General features: G+C 48.6%; 1 protein-coding gene across 1 annotated transcript in view; it reads right to left on the bottom strand.

Moving 5' to 3' along the window:
* MAF1 (MAF1 negative regulator of RNA polymerase III) overlaps positions 1-21,875 on the bottom strand; it is a 125,479-nt gene that overhangs the window by 35,351 nt on the left and 68,253 nt on the right. Inside the window, exon 6 of the mRNA XM_086966429.1 lies at positions 14,021-14,140. Coding sequence (XP_086822555.1) covers positions 14,021-14,140 — 120 coding nt within the window. The remainder of the gene's footprint in view (positions 1-14,020; positions 14,141-21,875) is intronic.

The following is a 21,875-nucleotide window of genomic DNA, read 5'->3' as shown; positions in this document are numbered from 1 at the left end:
CAAGTCCCGGGGAGGCGGGAGGGCATGTAGGATTCTGCAGCTCTACATGCCAAGAACAGATGCATACTGGTAAGTAGCATTTTCCGTTCGAGGCATATGAGCTGCAGATCCTACATTTAGCAACGATTGTGCAGCAGTGTCTCCCCTAGGGGTGGTCACTTGTATCCGTTGCAGCATACTGAAATAGTGTTTTAAGAACAGCTTGGCCTACTGCAGCTTGCTGCTTGGCTTGCACATCAACACAATAGTGTTTAGTGAAGGTGTGTATTGTAGACCATGTTGCTGCCTTGCATATATCCTCTAGTGGTATATTTCCTAAGAAAGCCATAGAGGCTCCTAGTTTGCGAGTGGAGTGCGCTCTAGGAGGAACCGTTCGTGTACGTTTAGCTTTTTGATAACATATTTGTATACACTTTACAATCAATCTGGCAATTCCTCCCTTAGAGATGGGGTTGCCTTTGTGAGGGGGAGAGAAAGATACAAATAGTGGTTTTGTCTTTCTGAAGGATTTAGTCCTGTCTGTGTAGTGTAACAGAGCTCTTCTAACATCTAAGGTGTGTAAAGCCCTTTCTGCAACAGAGTCTGGGTTTTGGAAAAACACCGGTAGCTCTACTGATTGGCTAAGGTGAAAAGGAGTAATAACTTTTGGCAGGAATGTAGGATTGGGCCTAAGAACCACTTTGTTAGGATGTATCTGAAAAAATGGTTCTTGTATTGTGAATGCTTGCATTTTACTAACTCTTCTGAGAGAGGTGATGACAACAAGGAAACCAGTTTTCCATGTTAGGAATTGCAATTCACACCTGTGTAAAGGCTCGAAAGGGGGTCCCATAAGACTTGTAAAGACCACGTTTAGGTTCCATACTGAAGCAGGTGGTAACCTAGGTGGGAATATTAGTTTTAATCCTTCCGTAAATGCGTTGATTGCAGGTACTCTAAAGAGAGATAGATGTCTATTCTGTAAATAGGCTGCAATTGCTGCCAGATGCAGGCGTATGGAAGAATAAGCTAAATTGGACCTTTGTAGGTGTAGAAGGTAGCAAATAATATTTTGGATGGAAGCATCCAGTGGATCAATGTGATTATTGTTACAATATATTGCAAATCTTTTTCACTTTGCGGCATAACATGCTCAGGTAGTGGGTCTTCTAGCGTCTTTAATTATGTTCATACAGTCTGGTGGTAGGTTTAAGTAACCAAACTCTAAGACTTAAGGAGCCAGATCGCCAAATTCAGTTGGCTTGGTTCTGGGTGTCTTATTTCTCCATGGTTCTGTGTTAACAGGGATGGCGTGAGCCGTAATTTTTGATGTGGACCCAGTGAGAGATCTAGTAGTGTGGTGAACCACGGCTGACGTGCCCATGAGGGAGCTACTAGTATTAATTTGAGAGCCTGTTGTCTGAGCTTGCGCACTACTAGTGTAATGAGTGGGAGAGGCGGAAAAGCGTACGCATATCTGCCTGACCAGTTAATCCATATCGCATTCCCCTCCGACTCTGGGTGTGGAAACCTGGCGGCGAAGGTTGGGCATTTTGCATTTTCGTGGATGGCAAACAGATCTATCTGTGGATGCCCCTACATTTGGAAGAATGGTTGAAGGACTTGTGGATGTATCTCCCATTCGTGAATCTGTTGTGAATGTCGGCTCAACAGATCTGCTATCTGATAGTGAATTCCTGGAAGGTGTTCTACTGTCATGTGTATGTTTTGAGGAATGGCCCATCTCCAAATGTTCTGTGCAAGCTGGGACAGTTTTAGAGAGTGCCCCCCCCCCCCCCCCCCCCCCCGGTTTTTGTATATAATACATGGCTGTCATATTGTCCGTACTTGTACCTGAAACTTTTTGAGTGCTAGGAAAATTGCTAGCAGCTCTAGATGGTGGATATGGAACTGTTTTTGTTGGTTGTTCCATTGGCCTTGTGTGGTATTGTGTAAGAGATGGGCTCCCCATCCTGTGAGGGATGTGTCTGTCGTGAGCACTATCTGTGGAAGAGGTTCTAGGAACGGCCGTCCATTTGTCAAGTTCTTGGTGTTCCACCATTGCAGAGAGCGATATGTACGGCTGTCTACCAACACCAGGTCTGTGAGCTGACCTTGAGCCCGATTCCACTGCTGTGCTAGACATTCTTGTAATGGTCGCATTTGCAGTCTTGCGTGTGGAACTATGAAGATGCAAGATGCCATCATGCCTATCGGTCGCATGAACACTCTGGCTTGGAGAGACTGCTGGTGTTGAAAAATGGAGACTAAGGTCTGAATGCTCTGTATCCTGGCTGGACTGAGATACGCTAGAGCTGTAGATGTGTCTATGGTAGCTCCTAGATACTGATGAATGTGCGAAGGCTCTAGGTGCAACTTGGTGTAGTTTATTGTAAACCCTAAGTCGTGCAATGTCTGAATTGTTTGTTTTGTTTCTTGGACACACTGGTTGAACAATTTTGCTTTTATGAGCCAATCGTCGAGGTAAGGGAAGACATGTATCTGTTGTCTTCTGAGGTGTGCTGCTACTACTGCTAAGCACTTTGTAAACACTTGTGGTGCTGTTGTGACCCCGAATGGAGGACTTTGAACTGATAGTGCTGTCCTTGTAGGACAAACCTTAGATACTTCCTGTGCGCAGGATGTATAGGAACATGAAAGTTTAGGTCTAGTGTTGAAAGAAAGTCTCTTTGTTGTAGTAGTGGGAGTACTTGTTGTAGAGTGATCATGTGAAAATTATCCGATTGTATGTAATGGTTGAGGGGCCTGAGGTCGAGAATTGGTCTTAGTGTCCAGTCCTTCTTGGGAATTAGAATGTACAGGGAGTAAACTCCTGTTCCCCGTTCCTCTAAAGGAACTACTTGAATAGCATCCTTTTGTAGAAGTGCTAGAACTTCCTGTTGTAGCAGAGTCATATGTTCTATGGACATTGGACGCTGCCTGGGTGGTATGTTTGGGGGGGGGGGGGGGGGGGGTTTGCTGTGAGTTCTAGGCAGTAGCCACCTTGGATAATCTGTCTTACCCACCTGTCTGTTGTGATGGAATTCCAGACAGGTAGGAACTGTGATAATCTGCCCCCCAGAGGAGTGGAATGCTGTAGGGGCTGCAGAGGGAAGTCACTGTTTGGGAGTGGAAGAGGAGCGGTTATTGTCATTACCTCTACCTCTTCCCTTGTTATTATTGCCTCTGTATACTCCTCTAAAGTAGCCTTTATTAGTACCGTACCGTACCTGGTGATCTGCGGGATTTACAAATACTGTTTAGATTTGTCTCCAGAATAGAGCCCCCCAAAAGTTGATGTATACCCTGACTATATCAGTGTGATTAATTGTATAAGGATGTTAGAAAGAACATGAAGTGTGCCCCAGATAGAGAATGTAACAGTGAGATAGAAAATGTAAAGTACTACAGAGATAACAAGAGTAAAGTTCTGTTCTACTAACAATCACCACAACATTTATGGAGTAATGATAATATTGTGTTTCTTTTGTTTTAAATCTATAGTGATTTTAATTCATAACACTGTCCTGAAGAAGGTGACGACTCAAATCACCGAAACGCAGCGTCGACAATTTGTGTGATAAATTCGTTGCATTTTGAATATTTTTTTTAATACATTGTTACTTTGTGTGATAACTTGCTGCATCAAATGTTTTTAATGGTTTTTATGAATAAATGTGTAAACTTATGTGAAATGTTTGGTATGAACAGAAAATAATATCTTCAAATAAAAATATATTTTTTGTAAACAATTGTACATTTAGTGTATAAATCCTTAATAAGTATCAGCACTGATATTCAAGATTTTTAATTAAGGCTAGCTAAAATTGCATTGTGAATTTGTAAATCCATATGCAACTTGGGATACGCCTGTTGGCTCACCCTGCGCCCCTCCCTTGAACCCCCCAGGGACCTAAGTCTCTTCTCTCAATATGTGAAAAGGGAATTTTTAATTTTGGTTTGTTATTTACACCTTTCAATAGGTCTCAGAAGATTTTATCCCTCATCATCATAGGTGGCCATTTTTGAATTGAAGATTATGTTTATCAATTAAGATATCAAAAAGGAGTGGTATGGGAAACGGTTCTAATATAAAACTAATGTCAATGTTGCAATACAAAGAACTGAGTGCTGACTACCACATGAACTTTACAATATCACAGAGTGGTAGTGATGGTTTACACAGTTGCACATCAAATTCTATAAGTAACTTCATGATACCCGTTTCCAATCTTTCAATATACCTAGATTACGGTGCCATTCAAGGTTACAGAAGCATCACACTACCGACGATGCCACATCAACAGATACAAAATATCTGCTGTGAAACGTTTTAAGAATAGTAGTTGTAACTCGGCACTTTAAATTGTAGATTCAACAGTATACAATTTGGATTACGCTAAATGGCCAATACTGAGAGTCCTACAACAGCAATTATTTCTTTAGTGCCTGGCCGGAGTAAACATGATTTGTCCCTCCATGTCTCCAAAAGATAAGAAATATCATTACGACAGGCAACAAGCAGACAATCTAGTCCGGATGGGCCAGACGAAAAGTAGACCGAGCGTTAACAAATAAGCCTAATTTCGAATCGGAGGCCAGCGTTTTGCATAAAGGATGACACCAGCCAATGGGATTGATGGGCGGGGCTTCAAGTGCCCTTCTGAAATCTCCTTGATCACAAGAGCTGTCGCACAGCGAAAAACACGCATGCACTGCAAAGCTAGGCGAGCTCTCCATTGGCTGATTTGGTTGAATCTCATGGAGCCCGGATGGTTTCCTACGCCGACGATACGCAGCTTATATTCACCTGCGATAAGAACACAGACTTCGCCGGCGATATCATCATGAGCTGACTCGAGGCTGTTTTCTTGTGGTTCCAACTGATCCAGCTTAGATGCAACTCGGATAAATCATAGGTCCTTTTTTTCGGCTGTTCCCCTGACGCCAATTGGAAATCCAGGTGGCCCGCCAATATGTATCCTCCATCGTCGGCTACTTCTATGGCGAAAAACTTGGGCGTGAAAATTGATAACGGCCTGACCCTTTAACCCCAGATTCTTAGTGTAGTCAGCCAATGCTTTGGCCTTCTAAGAACTCTTAGGAAATTTCTTCCATTTCTGTCTCATGCCCACAGGAGGATTACGGTACAGGCTCTGATCGGCTCACGGTTGGACTACGTCAACATACATTATCTAGGCCTCCCGGAATATCTCCCTACCCGTCTCCAATCTATTCAGAATTCGGCGGCAAGGGCCATTTTCGGCCTCAGTCGAAGGTCTCACACCTCTGCGCTTCTGAAATCTCTCCACTGGCTGCCGGTGCGCAAACGCATTTATTTTAAGACTCATCACGGCGTTTAAATCTCTTCATGGCACCTGTGCCTTCTATCTAAGGAGAAGAGTGCGGTTCTATTTTCCCTCTAGATCTTTACGATCCGCCTCATGCGCTGGCTATTGTACCTGCAACCAAACGAGCGCGCATTGGAGGACGTTCATACAGATTGCTGGCACCTCAACTCTGGAACAAACTGCCTCTTTCCCTCAGGAAACTAGACAACTTGTTCTCCTTTAGGAAGGGGTTGGGACCTGGTTGTTTGGACAGTAGTTCGCCTGTTTTTTGGCCCAGCCTCTGCAGGTCTGTATAGCGCCGGGACACTCTGCCCGAGTAGCCGAGCGCTTTATAAGACCACCATTAACATAACATAACATAACATCTAACAAAAAAAGTGCTTTACCCAGTAATTAAAGGAGACAGTTAGGCCGCAAGGAAACAATTCAGTCCGGATGGGCAAGCCAAAAGGAGACAGGGCAGCAACAAAGAAGCCTGGGTTTCAATGGGAAGCCAATGTTTAGCATACACGCTGATGCCAGCCAATAGGAATGATGGGGAAGGGCTTCAAGTCCCCTTCTGAAATCTACTCGATCACTATAAGCTGCGCAGAGCGAGGAGCGCTTGCGCACTCCAGCGATAGGTCTGCGAGACCTAGAAATTGATGGGGATCTCCTTTAATCGTATTGTCATTTGTTAATCACACTACCCCCTAAAAGGGCACTTTGGGACTGCAGAGCAAGCTCATGTTCACTCATTGGGACCCCCGGACTCTTTACATAGAGTATCAATTTACTGACATCACATAAAGAGCCAGTTTCCTACAGAACAACATCTTGAATTTCTCCTTGGGAAGGAAGGTGTTCAAGGCCCGCAGTGCAGTGGGAACCAGGAAGTAGCAGCCTGCCTTTCTGCTTCAAAGTCCGTACATCTTCCATGCTTTTACTTCCCAAAAAGGATGCCATCTAAAGTGATTTCACTTTTGCAGAAAAACAGTCTTACAACCATGTGCATTTATAGATTAGTAAAACTTTTAAAGTGCATGGTTACCAAAATAAGGTGTCCTGGTGCTAGACACTGATGGGTTTACATTCGCCATCATGGAGGGAGGGGATGAAAGACATGTCAGCTTAGTCAGTTCTACAGCATAACCTTCCAAATCCTTTGATGCGGATGTCAATGAGTGACTAGAAGGAGGTTAACGAGTAATAAGATCTTTTCACTGCTGCACAGACAATGAAGAAACCTGTACGAGGAAAATATTGCAGAAAATTGGGTCCTCTTCTGCTGGAGTCTCGAACTGCCTTCTTAATCAAATGACCAAGGATGTGAGGAATAAACAGGTTACCATTTCTGGATCCAAGGTAAAGACAAAGAGTGTAGCATCTATGGTCCGAAACCTTAGGCATGAATAATCACAAAAAGAAGTAGAAATATTGATGCTGCCCACAGTAAATCATTAAAGATCATCTGAAGTTAACACATTGCTGGAGACCATGGCCTCTAAAAAGGAACTGAAAGGTGAAGCAGAGGAAGCTCAGCAGACACCAGACCTTGTTGGAGCTCGCAGAGAAGATGCATGTCTAGGGGCAGTCATTGGTAGTCTATATGTTGCATTATATTGCAAATGCTACTTACCAGTATGCATCTGTTCTTGGCATGTAGGGCTGCTGACATTCATATCTGTGCATAGATCGCCACCTAGTGTTGGGTCCGGATGATTGCACATTGTTGTCCTGGAAGAGTCTTCGAAGTATCACGAGATAGGTGGCTCCTCCCCTGGACTACAGTGCGCATGGGCATCGCCTCCATCCCCAGATTGTTTTTAGCCATTGGCAGAGATGGAGTGAAGAATGTGAGTGATGACCATGCTATGAGCATATGTATGTATATGAATGAATTCTGCAGCTGCTACAGGCGCCGGGGAGGAGGGTGGGCGATATGAATGTCAGCAGCCCTACATGCCAAGAACAGATGCATACTGGTAAGTAGCATTTGCAGTTCGAGGCATGTGGGCTGCTGAATTCATATCTGTGCATAGAATACATAGCAGTCCCTCCATTAGCGGCGGCCGCCCGTGCCAGCTGCAGCAGTCTGAAAAAGCGTTTTTAGAACAGCCTGACCAACAGCTGCCTGCTGTTTGGAATGCACGTCTACTTAGTAGTGTTTAGTGAAAGTATGTGTGGTAGACCATGTGGCTGCTCTACAGATATCTTCTAAGGGAATGTTACCTAGGAAAGCCATAGAGGCCCCCAACTTCCTGGTGGAGTGGGCCCTCGGTGGGATAGTGAGAGTGCGCTTAGCTTTAGCGTAACAGATCTGAATGCACTTTACTATCCATCTAGCAATCCCCGCTTTGGAGATAGCGTTTCCCTTGTGGTGAGTGGCAAAAGCAACAAAAAGTTGTTTGGTTTTGCGGAAATCTTTTGTCCTGTCTACATAATACATCAAGGCCCTCTTAACATCAAGGGTGTGGAGCATGCGCTCCGCCAGCGTCTCTGGGTTTTGGAAAAACACCGGCAATTCGATGGTCTGGTTTATGTGGAATTGTGATACCACTTTGGGTAGGAATTTAGGGTTAGTGCGGAGCACCACCCTGTTAGCATGTACCTGGAAGAAAGGTTCTTGGATGGTGAGCGCCTGCAGCTCGCTAACCCTCCGTAGCGATGTAATCGCTACTAAGAACGCAACCTTCCAAGTCAGAAACTGAAGCTCACAAGAGTGCAGTGGCTCAAAGGGAGGACCCATCAGCCTCGTAAGAACCACATTGAGGTTCCATTCTGGAGCTGGTGGGGTCCTTGGTGGAATGACCCTTTTGAGTCCTTCCAGAAAGGCCTTGATAGCAGGGACCTTAAAGAGTGACAGGTGCTGCCTATTCTGGAGGTATGCTGCCATAGCAAACAGGTGAATGCGGATGGAAGAGTACGCTAGATTGCATTGATACAGGTGGAAAAGGTAACAGATGATATTTTGAATGGAAGCATCTAGCGGGTCAATATTGTGGTTAGCACAGTAGATGACAAACCTCTTCCATTTAGCCGCATAACAAGCTCTAGTAGTGGGCTTCCTTGCCTCCCGAATGATGTCCATGCAATCGGGAGGAAGATTGAGGTAGCCAAACTCTAGGACTTCAGGAGCCAGATCGCCAGGTTGAGCTGTTGCGGATCTGGGTGCTGAATGTCGCCATGGCTCTGCGTCAGAAGGCTGGGAGTGAGATGAAGCCTTTGATGCGGTACCACGGAGAGTTCCAGAAACGTGGTGTACCATGGTTGGCGAGCCCACGTTGGAGCAACTAGGATGAGCGTCATCGAGTGCTGCCTGAGCTTGCGTGCCACCAGCGGTATCAGAGGTGCTGGGGGAAAAGAGTACGCAAATCTGCCTGACCAGTTCATCCACATCGCATTGCCCTGTGATTGCGGGTGTGGGAACCTGGCGGCGAAGCTTTGGCATTTTGCGTTCTCCTTTGTGGCAAATAGGTCTATCTCTGGATGACCCCACCTTTGGAAGTACGGTTGGAGTACTGATGGATGTATCTCCCACTCGTGCATCTGATGGCTGTGCCTGCTGAGCAGATCCGCCATTTGATTGTCCTTGCCCGGGAGATGCTCCGCCATGAGGAAGATGTTCCTCTGAATGGCCCACTTCCACATGCTCTGAGCCAGATGAGACAGCTGTGGAGAGTGTGTGCCTCCCTGCTTCTGAATGTAGTACATGGCCGTCATGTTGTCCGTCCGGATCAACCCGACTCTGTTGCACAGATGTACTTTGAACGCCTTTAAGGCCATGAAGATTGCCATCAGTTCCAACACATTGATGTGCATCTTCCTTTGCTGTAGTGTCCATAGTCCCTGCACAGTGTAATGGAGTACATGCGCTCCCCATCCCTGGAGAGAGGCGTCCGTCGTCAGGATAATCTGTGGGACAGGCTCTTGGAATGGTCGGCCTTTGCAAAGGTTTTGTGGATTCCACCAATGCAGAGAGTTGTATGCCCGACCGCTCACCAACACTAGGTCTGTCAGTTGTCCATGAGCCTGAGTCCACTGACGTGCTAGGCACTCCTGAAGCGGACGCATATGTAGTCTCGCGTGCGGGACAATGGAGATGCAGGAGGCCATCATGCCTATCAACTGCATGAACACCTTCGCTGGAAGCGAGTGTTGGGGTCTGAATCGTTGGATCAGCGCCTTGATACTGGCGATTCTCACTGAATTCGGCTGCGCAGTGGCTGCCAGAGTGTCGATTGTCGCGCCCAGATACTGTCGCACGTGGGCGGGCTGGAGATGGGACTTTGGGTAGTTCAGAGAGAATCCCAGATCGTGCAGGAGATGAATGGTGCGTGACACGTGGTCGACGCACTGCTGTTCTGTCCTTGCTTGAATGAGCCAGTCGTCCAGGTAGGGGAAGACGTGGACGTGCTGGCGACGGAGATGCGCTGCCACAGTCGCAAGGCACTATGTAAATACTCTCGGTGCCGTGGTGACCCCGAACGGCAGAACCCTGAACTGGTAATGCTGGTCTAAGATCGTGAATCTGAGATACTTCCTGTGGGAAGGATGCAGGGGGATATGAAAATAGGCATCTTTCAGATCCAGCGTAGCCAGGAAGTCCCCCTGCTGAAGCAGGGGAAGCACCTGCTGCAACGTGAGCATATGGAAGTGCTCCGAGAGGATGTACCAGTTGAGGGGCCTGAGGTCCAGGATCGGCCTGAGGGATCCGTCCTTCTTGGGAATCAGAAAATACAGGGAGTAAACCCCTGTTCCCCGCTCTTGCAATGGAACGAGCTCTATCGCCCCTTTTTGCAGCATGACTAGAACTTCTTGCTGCAACAAGGTCAAGTGCTCGCCTGACATAGGACGGCTCCTTGGGGGTATGTCCGGTGGAATGGACGTAAGCTCTAGACAGTACCCGTACTGGATAATAGACCTCACCCACCTGTCCGTGGTGATGGACTTCCACGCCGGCAGGAACTGCTGGAGTCTCCCCCCGACCGGTGTTGTATGGTCGGGGGGCAGTGACAAGACGTCACTGTTTGTTGGTGGTGGTGGACCTGGAGCTATTGTTTCCACGTCCCCTGCCCTTGACATTATTGCCTCTGTAACCACCTCTACTCTGGTTATTATACGAGGCTTGGGTGTTACTCTTGTAATATTGTGTGGACTGGGATGCCTGTCCCCTTGAGGTGCCTCTGGAATTTGAGCGGCGAAAGGAACCACTCCGAAACTGCTGACTTTGTAAAGCCCCCATTGACTTGGCAGTTTCCGTATCTTTTTTCATTTTTTCCAGTGTGGCATCCACCTCAGGGCCAAACAGGTGGTCAGGATTCACTGTTTGATTCAGTATCGTAGTTTGGATGTCGGGTTTGAACCCCAAAATTCTAAGCCAGGCATGGCGTCTAAGCAACACACTGGTATTGATAGCCCTGGAGGCTGTGTCTGCCACATCCAGTGCACATTTGATGGATGCATTCGTAATGAGTTTACCCTCCTGAATCAGCATCTCTCCTGCCTCCTTGTATTGGTCAGGCAAGTGTTGCAGTATGCCCTCTAATGTGTCATAATGGGCCCTATCATAACGTGCAAGTAAGGCTTGGGTGTTAGATATTCTCCAGATATTAGCTGCCTGTGCAGCGATCCGTTTGCCTGAGGCCTCAAAGATCTTGGACTCTTTGTCTGGGGGAGGAGCGTCACCAGTAGTTTGAGAGTTCGCCCTCTTCCGAGCGTTGGAAACAACCAAGGAGTCCAATGGCAAGTGTCCCTTGATATATGTAGGATCCGTGGGCGCTGCCTTATATTTCCTGTCGATGCGAGGGTTGACCACACGCGCTCGGGTGGGCTCCTTGAAAACCTCCGTTGCATGCTTAAGCACCCCCTTAAGCATCGGTAGCGTTTTGACTGACTTTTCGGCTACCGAGAAGGTGTCGAATAAGAAGTCCACATCCACGGGGTCCGAGTGCAGCTCGACGTCGTGGTTAGCAGCAGCTCTTTCTATCAGAGCATTGAAGGCCGCCGAGTCCTCAGTCGGGGACGTTTTGGCCGCAAAAAGTTGAGTGTCCTGACCCGACTGCGGGTCCTCCGTGTCGCCTCCGGCGGACCACGGTACGTGCTCCTCCTCCGGATCCGAGTACGCCGGATAGTTGTACTCGGCATCTTCCTCGTCCGCATCGGCTGCGACGGAATGCGTCGGCGAGTGTCCTAGGGCCTGTGGGGACACAGGTTCCACCAAAATTGAAGAGTCCTCAGAGTCCCTTTTGTTTTTGAGAGGGATCTTAAAAGGCTCCAACGCCGGCTCCGTCGTGATCTTCCGTTTGAGGAGCGACAGTTTCCCGGTGTTGGCGTCGATGATTACCTCACGACGTTCCTCGTCCGCAAGCGGCTGGAGACGAAGCTTCGACACCGCCAAGGCAGCTTTCGGCGTCAATGCCTCCTTCGAGGGTCCGCCCTGTTTCGGCGCGAAGGCCTTCGGCGCCGACTTGGGCGGTAGGGTGAAACGGATAGGCGTTTGCTCTCTCGCAGGCTTAGGCGTGAGCTTAGGCGTACTGGTGTCCTGAGCGGGAACCACACTGGCCTTTCGAATCCGCTGCAAGGATTCCGCTACCTTCTTCGTCCAGGCCGGAGAGGGCTGGACCGGCTCGAGCGACCCCTCAACGTCGAGAGCCTGATCGCCGGCAGGCACTTTCTTCGGGGCCGACGCCCCATGCCTATGCGCGTCGTCGCCCTGACGCTTCTTTGGAGCCGTCTTCGGGTCCGCGACCCCTTTCGGCGCCGACGCAGCCGCGTCGGAGGACTTCGCCTTCGGCGCCGACCCCGAGGGCTTCGGGTCGGCCATTTTGGCGTGGCTCTTCAAGTCAGCCATTTTGGTTTTCTTGGAAGTTGACGCCTCCAGAACCTTCTTCACCAGCGCAACTTTCACTTTCGGTTTCGCATCCGAGGGTGCGTGACCAGTTGGCTTCACTTTCGTTTTCTTCGACGTAAGTGATGGTTCATAAATGTCCGTGACCGGGCCCGGAGGCGGGGACGTAGGACTCATAGTTAGATCTTGGGTAAGGCCCGAAGGCGATCCCTCGACCTGGGCCGTATGAAGGGGAATAACCCCTGAGTCTGGTTGGGGATGCTCCTCCTCCGAGCTATCTCCCATCGTGGCAAAAGCCTGATCGTCGTCCCCTACCTCGTCGGTGACTTCGTCAAAGTTCTCCTCACCCGCGTCGTAGGTCTCCCCCTCGGATGCGGGATTAGAGTCCGAACCTTGCACGTCGTCTTCTCCCTCGACAGATTCTTGGAAAATGTCATCTGGTGGGGGCGCCGTAGCCGATAACTTAGCCTGGAGCCTATTGGCTCGACGAATCTTTAAAGTCTTCTTGCTCCGGAATTTCGAACACGCCATGCAGGTGTCTTCGCGGTGATCCGGTGACAAGCAGGTATTCCACACAGGGTGCACGTCGAGGTGTGAATATTTAGAGTTACACACCGGGCACTTCTTAAACGGAGTTCGCTCCATAGCAAGAGTGTAGTGTAGGCCCGTCCGCGCCGAAAGCACGTGGAAGGGCAGCAAGAGATCGGAGCTGAGAGTCAGAAAGAAACCCGTACGCAACTATACCGACGCCCAGCCTAAAGACCTTTTGGTCTCGAGTAGAAGTTGAACAACTATCGGTTCCGACAGAGGGAACCGAAACACATCCGAACCCAATGGCGGAAAAAAACAATCTGGGGATGGAGGCGATGCCCATGCGCACTGTAGTCCAGGGGAGGAGCCACCTATCTCGTGATACTTCGAAGACTCTTCCAGGACAACAATGTGCAATCATCCGGACCCAACACTAGGTGGCGATCTATGCACAGATATGAATTCAGCAGCCCACATGCCTCGAACTATAACAGTACCTTTGTTTGGGTGTTCAATTTGCCCACAAATCCTTGCAATCCCTGCTCAAACACTGAAACTGTTGATCTAATATCACTCTCAATCTCGAAACTGTTATGCAACAAGGCCACTAAAGTGTGGCAAGCAGAGGCCACAACAGAAGGACCGAGAAATGTATCTGTAGTCAATGTAGCAAAGCCAACGCATACACAAAGGATTTTTTTTGTATTTTAGCCGTCTTTAGAGTCTTGTCCCTTTTAAGGCCACACAACAGTGTTTAATTGCAGGGGCTTGGTCCATTCAATCATCCCCTTTCAGGATCCTATACAGAGTCTAAAAGATGATGTTGTGGCACATAAAAGCAGAAATAAGTGTGACAAATCCATCCATCTTAAAAAGAATGTATTAAGGAAATCAGAAAAGGATTAACCCCTTCGGTGCTCATGATGAGCTCTGCTCATCATGAGGCACGGTTGAGCTGTGCTGTGCTGATGACTAGCTGAGCTCGTCATGAACAATGGGAATGAGCAACATTCAGAACAGGAGGGGAATTGCTGCAGCAGCGATGGTGTTAAAGAACTTTCTTAAGTGACAAGGAAGGCTACGATAAACAGTTACATCTAACAAAACATGTTACATATGACTTGTCTGAAGGTAAATAATACAAATTAAACAAAAGATTTTATGGAATAAACGTACAATACAGCCACACCAATTCAGGCACACTTCTGCAGTCTGATGCCTTAAGAGGTCACTCAAATACAGAATTTCAGACTGTCCAGTAACCTAAAATCTTAGGATTCGGTTCTTCATTTAACAAAAATATTATTTAACTATAGCTTGTAACACTGACCTGATAGAACGACACGTGAAGAAGACAATCCTCTTAAGTTTTTTATTATAGAAAAAGTAGTTGAATGACCAGAGGCTTCCCTCCTCTCCGAAAGGATCAGAGTCCAGATCAGGGTTATAGCTAAAGCAAAGGATAAAACTACATTAACTACATGATGGAGAATAAATGGCATACAACAATACAATGTGTGCACCTCACAGAATAGTGGAGGATAATTAAAGACTGCACAGAACAGGTAATATAACACCCTTTCAACAAATGCGAAGTTTCCAACTCAGTGAAATGCTTAGATTATAGGTTTTGAGTTTGGTAGCACAAACTTTGCATATTGGCATTTGGAAGTGCTCTAGGTTCCTGCTAACCAGGTCCCCAGTGCCGGAGCTCTTTCCCGAAAATGGTACAGTTGTGTCCCCAAATGGCAAGACCTTTGGCACCCTCCAAAAGTCCCCAATAAATGGTACCCAAGGTACCTATGGACTGAGGAACTACAGAGGCTCCCCAAGGACTGCAGCACAAATTGTGCCACCCTAAGGGACCCCTCCGAAACTCATGCATGGCTGTCATCACAAGCTGTGTGTTTAGGTGTAGATCAAAGTGAAAAAATGACATTGCACATCCCCGTTTGCCATGTCCCCTAACACTATGTAATATTAGTTTTTCCTTCAGTAGACCTTACAGACCTATGGCAGGGTGCCTTTTATTACACGTGAGGACATATCTGCATGAGCAGCTATGCCCCTGTGATGGTCAGTTCCATTGCTGCTAGTACAAGTGATCAGGGAAGCCATTTTATCCCTGATGCTGGACACTGCTGAAAACGAGTTGCCCAGATACACGATGGCTTAACTGAAATAGGGATGTTGGGTATCAAACATCTTATATTTACAAACCCACCCTGATTCCAGTGGTGGATTTGTGAATACATGGATGCACAGGGCACCTTTGAGGTAAACTATCAGCCTTTTGTGTGTTGGCTGACTGATCATTGCCTGCCTGCCACCAGAGACATTTACGTACGTGGTGCCCCCTGGGATCTTTTCTGTGGTCGGGCACCCGGGGAAGTGTGAAGTCACTTCGAGGTTGTCTGCTGCCCCCCTCTTCTATGCTGGCCACGTCCATTCCTCCCTCGAAAGGACTGACCCCTTGGTTGGTATTGCCAGGACTGCTTCTGGTGACCTTGCTGAGCCTGCGAGTCTGGTGCGATGTACCAGGCTGGTTTCCACCCCTCCCGCCGGGCCTCCGTGCAGGGGTGCCTCTTCTGTTGACTCTGAACTGCAATGCACCCATGGATCTTGCAGTCTCGTTATCTTTTTTGAGTTGGCATAGTTTGTCGTCAACCGTAGCTCCGAAAAGTGTTTCGCCGTTGAACGGTGTGTTCAGGATACTGTGTTGTACCTCGGGTTTGAACCCTGAGATCCTGAGCCAGGCGTGTCTCCTTTCCGTGACACCCATCATCATTAGCCTGCTGGCGGTGTCTGCTCCGTCCAGGGCCGTCTTAAGGCAAGAATTTGCCGCGTTCTTCCCTTCTTCGATCAATCTTTCGGCCTTCTACCTGGCCTCCTGGGGTAGGTCCTTCACCAAGTGCCCCAGCCCCTCCATGATCTGGTACATGTGCCTGTTTAACAGGGCGTTGGAATTAGCCATGCGCCAGTGGGTCGCGGCATTTCGCTCGATCCTTCTCCCCACCAGATCCATCCTCTTGCTCTCCTTATCCGGCGGTGGGCCCGAGGTAGTAGATACGCTCGCCCTCTTCCGAGCGGTGGCCGTGATAATGGAGTCAGCGGAGACCTCGCCTCGAATGTAGGCCGGGTCCTTCGAGGAGTGTTTGTATTTTTTCTCGGTTCTGGGAGTTACCGCCTTGCATGTTGCGGGCTCTTTGAACGCTTCCTTTCCCTGCGCCAAGACGCTCTCGAGCATTGGGAGGAACTGGCTTCTTGTTTGTGTTGGGAGCAATGTCTCTAGCAGGAAGTCTGCTTTCTGCTTTTCTTCGTCGAGCTTTAACTTGAATGCAGTCGCAGCAGATTGTATCGCCGAGTTGTATGCCCCGATGTCGTCCGGCGGCGAGGGTCTCGAGGGGTATGAGTCGACCGCCTCCTCCGGGCTCTCGGTGTCGATGTCTAGGTAATCCTCCTCACGTGGGTCAGAGGTGACCGACTCGGCGTCGACTCTACTGCCCTCTTCGTCCTCGTAGCTGTAATCCTCGTAGGGATTTTCTTCAGCTTCCCGGTCGTCGACCATCTCGTCGGTAGGCACATGGTCATCGACATATTCCTCTTCCTCCTCGACCAGATCTAGCACGGCGTGCTTGGTCTTGTGTGGGATCGTGAAGGCACTCATCTCGGCGGCAACCTCCTTTCTCCGCTGCAAGAGGCTTGCCATCTCTGCTTCCAGCCGTAGTCTTTTCCACCTCGGCCGCGTTTTCGGCTTCGGAACGTTCGGCCCCTCTCTTCGGCGCCTGGTTCGGCGTCGAGATTTTCGGCGTCGACGGCTTGGACGTCGAACTGGCTTTCGGGTCCTTGGGCGCTGCCGAAGCTTTAGGGTCTTTCTCCCTCGACGTCGATCGGTTCCTTTCGGCAACTATCTTCGACGCTTTCTGCTGGTCAACAGCCTTCGGCACCAGGGACTCCTTCTCCGAGGATCCGCTGGGCCTGCTCGTGGTCGCGGACGGCAGATGTCGCTGCGTCGGCGCCTTCGGGCTCTTGGCCTCGTGCTTTCGAGACTCAGAGTCTCTCGTGTTCTTGTGGGACGTCGAGTCTCCTACCTTATCAGGTGTATTCTTGTAATCGGTCTCTACGACCGTGTAGCCGTCGTCTTCGGCGGCAGCGTTGTCCTCCTCCTCTGAGGACATCCCCAGCTCGTACAGCGATGGCGTCGGGGATTTTCCTCCGAGGGCGGCGTGTGCTACCCTCTGTCTCTTCCTCACACGGAGGGTCTTCTGGGCGAAGACGGCGCAGGCGTTGCAGTCCTCGCTTCTGTGTTCTACCGGTAGGCAGAGGTTGCAAACCGGGTGCTGGTCTTTCTGTGCGTACTTGTGTCTGCAGTTCGGGCAGAACTTGAACGGCGTGTTGTCCATCCTCGTGCGTTCAGGTCTCCCTGAGCGCGTGGACGTCGACAATCGTCGAAGTTCGAGGTTTTCAACTTCTTCCTCTTCGTCAATGTTTTGTGAAGTCTTCTTTAGTCTTCTTCTTCTAATATCTCCTCCAATTTCCACTCTTTTCAGTACTTTCTCCAAAAATGTCTGGAGCCCAACGGGAACGATCCAGACCCGACAAGAGGAAAAAAGAATCTGAAGGTGACGCCCAAGAGTGGGAGCTTCCGCAGGAAGCATGCCGACGTCACCGGAAATGCACCCGAGGAGGTGTGACGCCGACGACCACAAGGGCTACAAAAAAAAAAAAAACAAGGAAAAGACTACGAATCCGGACCCAACCACAAGACCGCGGAATATGCACAGCATAGTGAATCCAGAAAGATTCACGCTGCAAAACTGCTGATTAGCATTCGAAGCCAGAGGAGCTTCAAAGAAGCTATCGCCTTAGAAATGAGAATCTGGCTCCCCTCACAGGAGTGGAAGCTGAACCCCTTTGTCCAGAGCTCATTGGCACCTGGACAGGTGGGAAAATTAGTCCGTCAGGTAAGCCTGCTCACCCCAAGCTAGTGCCACACATAAGGTGGGCTACCTGAAGTGGACACGTCTTTTCAGAGTTGGCTATCTGTGTGATGCCCAACTTAAGAATTCTGGGACAGGGTTATGCCCACTTCACACAGGAAGTGGTCATATAGGAGGCGTAGTGACTCCAAGAGTAAGTAGTCCCTCGGCTACTTCCCGAAATCTAGTATTTAGGGGATCCCCTGGCACCAGAGAATCCAATCCTGCGACCAGATGGAAGACCGATGTTGCATCCTGCAACAACTGAAGACCCAGCAACTAACTTGGTGCCACCTGTGCTAATAGAGGTCTTCATGCAGATGCTGAGTCACCAAAGCTCCGTAGATCTGCCAGCACTTCACCCAAGAACACAGAAAAGTAGCAGACCTGCTTCCCAGCATCTTGCAGGCACACAAAGACTCCGGAGAGGATTTTTTGACCGCAGTAACCAGACGCAGGAAGACACCACTGCACCCGTTGCTCCAAGCCAGTGTTGAAGTGGTCCAATGGTATCATCCCAGCCCTCCAGAGACAGAGTCTACTGTGGTTTCGCCCCCAGTGAACTCTCCGTCGCCTACAGCCTCTGTATGCAGGCCGCCTTTACCGCAACTGCTCCAGTAAGAAAAACTTGATGCCTAGGGACACCCTTGCACCCGTCGTTCCTGGGCCGAGGCGAAAAGGCCCAAAGGTGTCCCTATGTCTCGGAGCATCGGGAGGCCTGAGCCCCTTTGTTGGTTCAGCCCGACTGGCATCCCAGTCAACGCCTGCAGCCACTTTTCATCAAGACTTATCCCCATAGAGTAACATTGGGCACCTGATGCTGTTTTGCACCTCTGCACCCGGCTGCCCTAGTGCCGCTGATGAAGTTCTACTGGTGCTGCCATGGGACCTTTCCCACCAGTCACCTTAACTCTTGAGATTGGTCCTGTTAATTTGCTGTACTGTATCTGTAGCCATATGATAACATTGCAGCTTCTAACAAGCACTGGCGTTGCCAATAGGTCTCGCAGTAGGAAAGTTTGAGCTATTGGTTTTCTAAATGACATTTTATTTTTTTTGTGATTTACAATGCCCATATTTTTAACTTCTCGCATTAGGAAAGTTTGAGTGATTGGTATTGTAAATGACACTTTTTTAATTTATGTGTTGGTTTTGAAAATAGCAAAATTAATAGCTTTGTCAGTTACAATGTCAATAGTTGTAACTTTCGCAAATGTGACACCTATAGCATTTGTAATGCAATGTGTGTTGTATTTACGTGACTTAGATGTAATGATATTACAAATAACAATGGCTTTTTTAAAAATTGTAAATAATTAATACTTAAATAATGGCAATAGCTTAAACGTTTGTAAATAAATTTTGTGAAGATTATGTTCAGTGTATTTTACTGTGACGAAAATCCAAGAACATTGCATTTGCACCTACACACACATATGTGTTGTAGCGCTGAGTGGTGTGAGGGTGTGAGGGTGAGGGTGAGGGGGTGTGAGGGTGAGGGCGAGTGGGTGTGTGAGTGTGTGAGGGTGAGTGAGGGTGAGTGAGGGGGTGTGAGGGTGAGAGTGTGTGAGGGTGTGAGGCTGAGTGAGAGGGTTGTGAGGGGGTGTGGGGGTGAGGGTGAGGGGATGTGGGGGTGAGGGTGAGGGGATGTGAGGGTGGGTGAGGGGGTGTGAGGGTGGGTGAGGGTGTGACGGTTAAAAACAATTATTAGCCACCCCTAAAAAGGAAACTTTGGAAGTGGTCACCACACTGCCATTCTTATCCATTCCCACAACAGCGCAGCCTATGTACTGTGTGAGCATTCTAGTGGAGGAACCCTTTAAGGAGCGAGCCACTTTGTTATGAAGGTGACTGTCTGCATGTTTATAATGAAGACTGGGGAAGACTCAGCTTTCAGAAATGCCATGTAGGACGGATAGATGGACTTTTTAGCATGCATCCAATTATTATTTAAGAAGATGTTTTGCAAGTTGCATTTCAGTTGCTGGGCAGTCGTTTTCCTGGGATAAAAGACAGCTGCTCAAAGGCAAAATGCTTTCTCGACCTCAGCAAACGTATTACGATGTAAAATAGTTTTAAAACAAATTAGGAAACTACTCTCTCCATAAAGCTCAGAGTTGACTTTATTTGCCATGAAAATTAAAGTCTAAGCTTATGCAGATATCTAAACAAGAGAATGAAACGTTTACAGAAAACGTCTGCAGTAAATAACCTTCCCTGCACTGAGATTAATTTTAAACACAGCGAAGACAAAGTGCAATCCAACTGAGGGGGGGGCAAGATAATGCAGCAAACATCCGATCTTAATCCAACCCCAAAAAAAAAAAAAAAACAGCTTGCCGATTTCGATTACTGGCACGTTTATATACAGTGCTGCTCAGAATTGTAAATGCAGCTTTGTGAGAGGTGGTAGGACCAACAACCGTGTTAGGCGACAGGCAGAGGCCACGCGCGGCGGACATCAAAGGAAAAGTGGGAGGGAAAAAACTGATTAGCGGGGAAGCAGATTGCCTTCAAGCAAGCCCCTTTAAAGCTCTCGCGTTTGACGTGGCCAGCGAGTGGGGGGAGGAAAGCGAGTGAGGGGGAGAAGAAGCCTAAACCTATTGCTTTAATCCTGGTACAAAAAGAGAAAGTGCCGGTTTCAAGCATTTACTTTCCCACGTGGGTTTAGAATTGTAGCAAATCCTTTTGTGGCGTCCTCCAATTGGTTCTGTAGTGCTGTGTATGTCTGTCTGTAGTCTAACAGGTTACACAGTAGACCATGGGCTCACGAGGCGGTACAGTAGAGACTCTTATACGGGGTTCAGTCAGTAAGGAAATTGTGTTCACGTCACATGCGCTATCACATTAAACATACAAAAGAAACGTATAAAAACACAATGGGGAGAGTGGGACTGCAACGGTGGATCAGGTAGGGTTATTGGAGGAAGGACAGGGAGGCAACATAGAAGCTGGCGTATTAGGGAAAAAAAGGTGTGGGACTGCGAGGAGCAGTCGAAGCAAAGATGAGTTTGGAGAGTGTGGGGATTTACAAGGAGAGCATGGGGAACAGGGATGTGAGGGGAAGCAGTACAGAGTTGAGGCCTAGAAAGCACATGCAGTCCAATGGAGTGCGAAGAAGGAGAAGTTTGAAGTAAACTGGAAACAAGAATTTTGAAATGACAAAATGGGGCTTGAGCAGTGGTTTGCTTTACGTTCAGACACCGCAAAATTTACTCTTAGGGGGTGGGGTAAGGACGCTAGCTGTGTGTGTCTGTCTGGATCAGTTCATCTGTATGTGTGTACGAAACTGTCTGTGACTTTGTCTCGGTGTCGGCGACTGAGGTGTATCTTGCATGTGATCTTTGCCGTCCTTATACGAATCTCCTCCTACCATCTGCACATGCTTTTCAGTCCGCCCCGACTGTACCATGTCTGTGCATGCCTACCCGTCAGTGAGAGCCATGGCATGTACGAATGCCCGTCCGTACCAAGCAAGTCTTATTCTGATTGATGCATTTGTGTTCCTGAAATTCCGTTTCGCTAAAAATGATGTATAAAATAAAAGCTTTCAGAAATATGTAACCGGAACATCACCACCAAAGCAAACACACATCTGAAAATGCACAAGAAAGCCAAAATATCTAGCCTGCATCTTCAGTCCTGACTAAATCATTTAAAATAAACGCCTAGTGCAGTGAAACATGACAAAAAAGTTTACAGGTTTTATTTTCCATGGCGGGAGAGCCTGGGTCGGGAATGCGAGCGAGGGGAGGCAGGCAGATTACGAGGGAAGCCGGATGGGGGCGGGAGAGCCTGGTGGGGGAGCGTGAATGCGCGAGGGGAGGCAGGCGGATTGGGAGGGAAGCCTGATGGGGGCGGGAGAGCCTGGTGGGTGGGCGTGAATGCGAGAGAGGGGAGGTGCTGGTGTGGGAGGGGGGAGATGCTGGTGTGGGAGGAGTGCTGCTAGGGGAGGAGAAGCCGGATGGCGCGAATGCGAGAGAGGGGAGGTGCTGGTGTGGGAGGGGGGAGTTGCTGGCGTGGGAGGAGTGCTGCTAGGGGAGGACTGGGCTGGGCTTGGATGCGATGCGCGTGCATGTACACGGGCACTGCATGAAAACCGCGGGGCTGAAAGCCCTTTGGTTTGAAGATGTTTTCGCCACATGAATTCTCGCTACGCTCGATGCGCTTGCGCGCATCGATAGGTCGCGAGACCTAAAAATTGCA

The sequence above is a fragment of the Lissotriton vulgaris genome, chromosome 4_1 (genome assembly GCF_964263255.1).
Source record: "Lissotriton vulgaris chromosome 4_1, aLisVul1.2, whole genome shotgun sequence".
NCBI classification, from domain to species: Eukaryota; Metazoa; Chordata; class Amphibia; order Caudata; family Salamandridae; genus Lissotriton; species Lissotriton vulgaris.
Note: the sequence above shows the minus strand (reverse complement) of the source record. Positions and strands in the feature narration are given on the sequence as shown.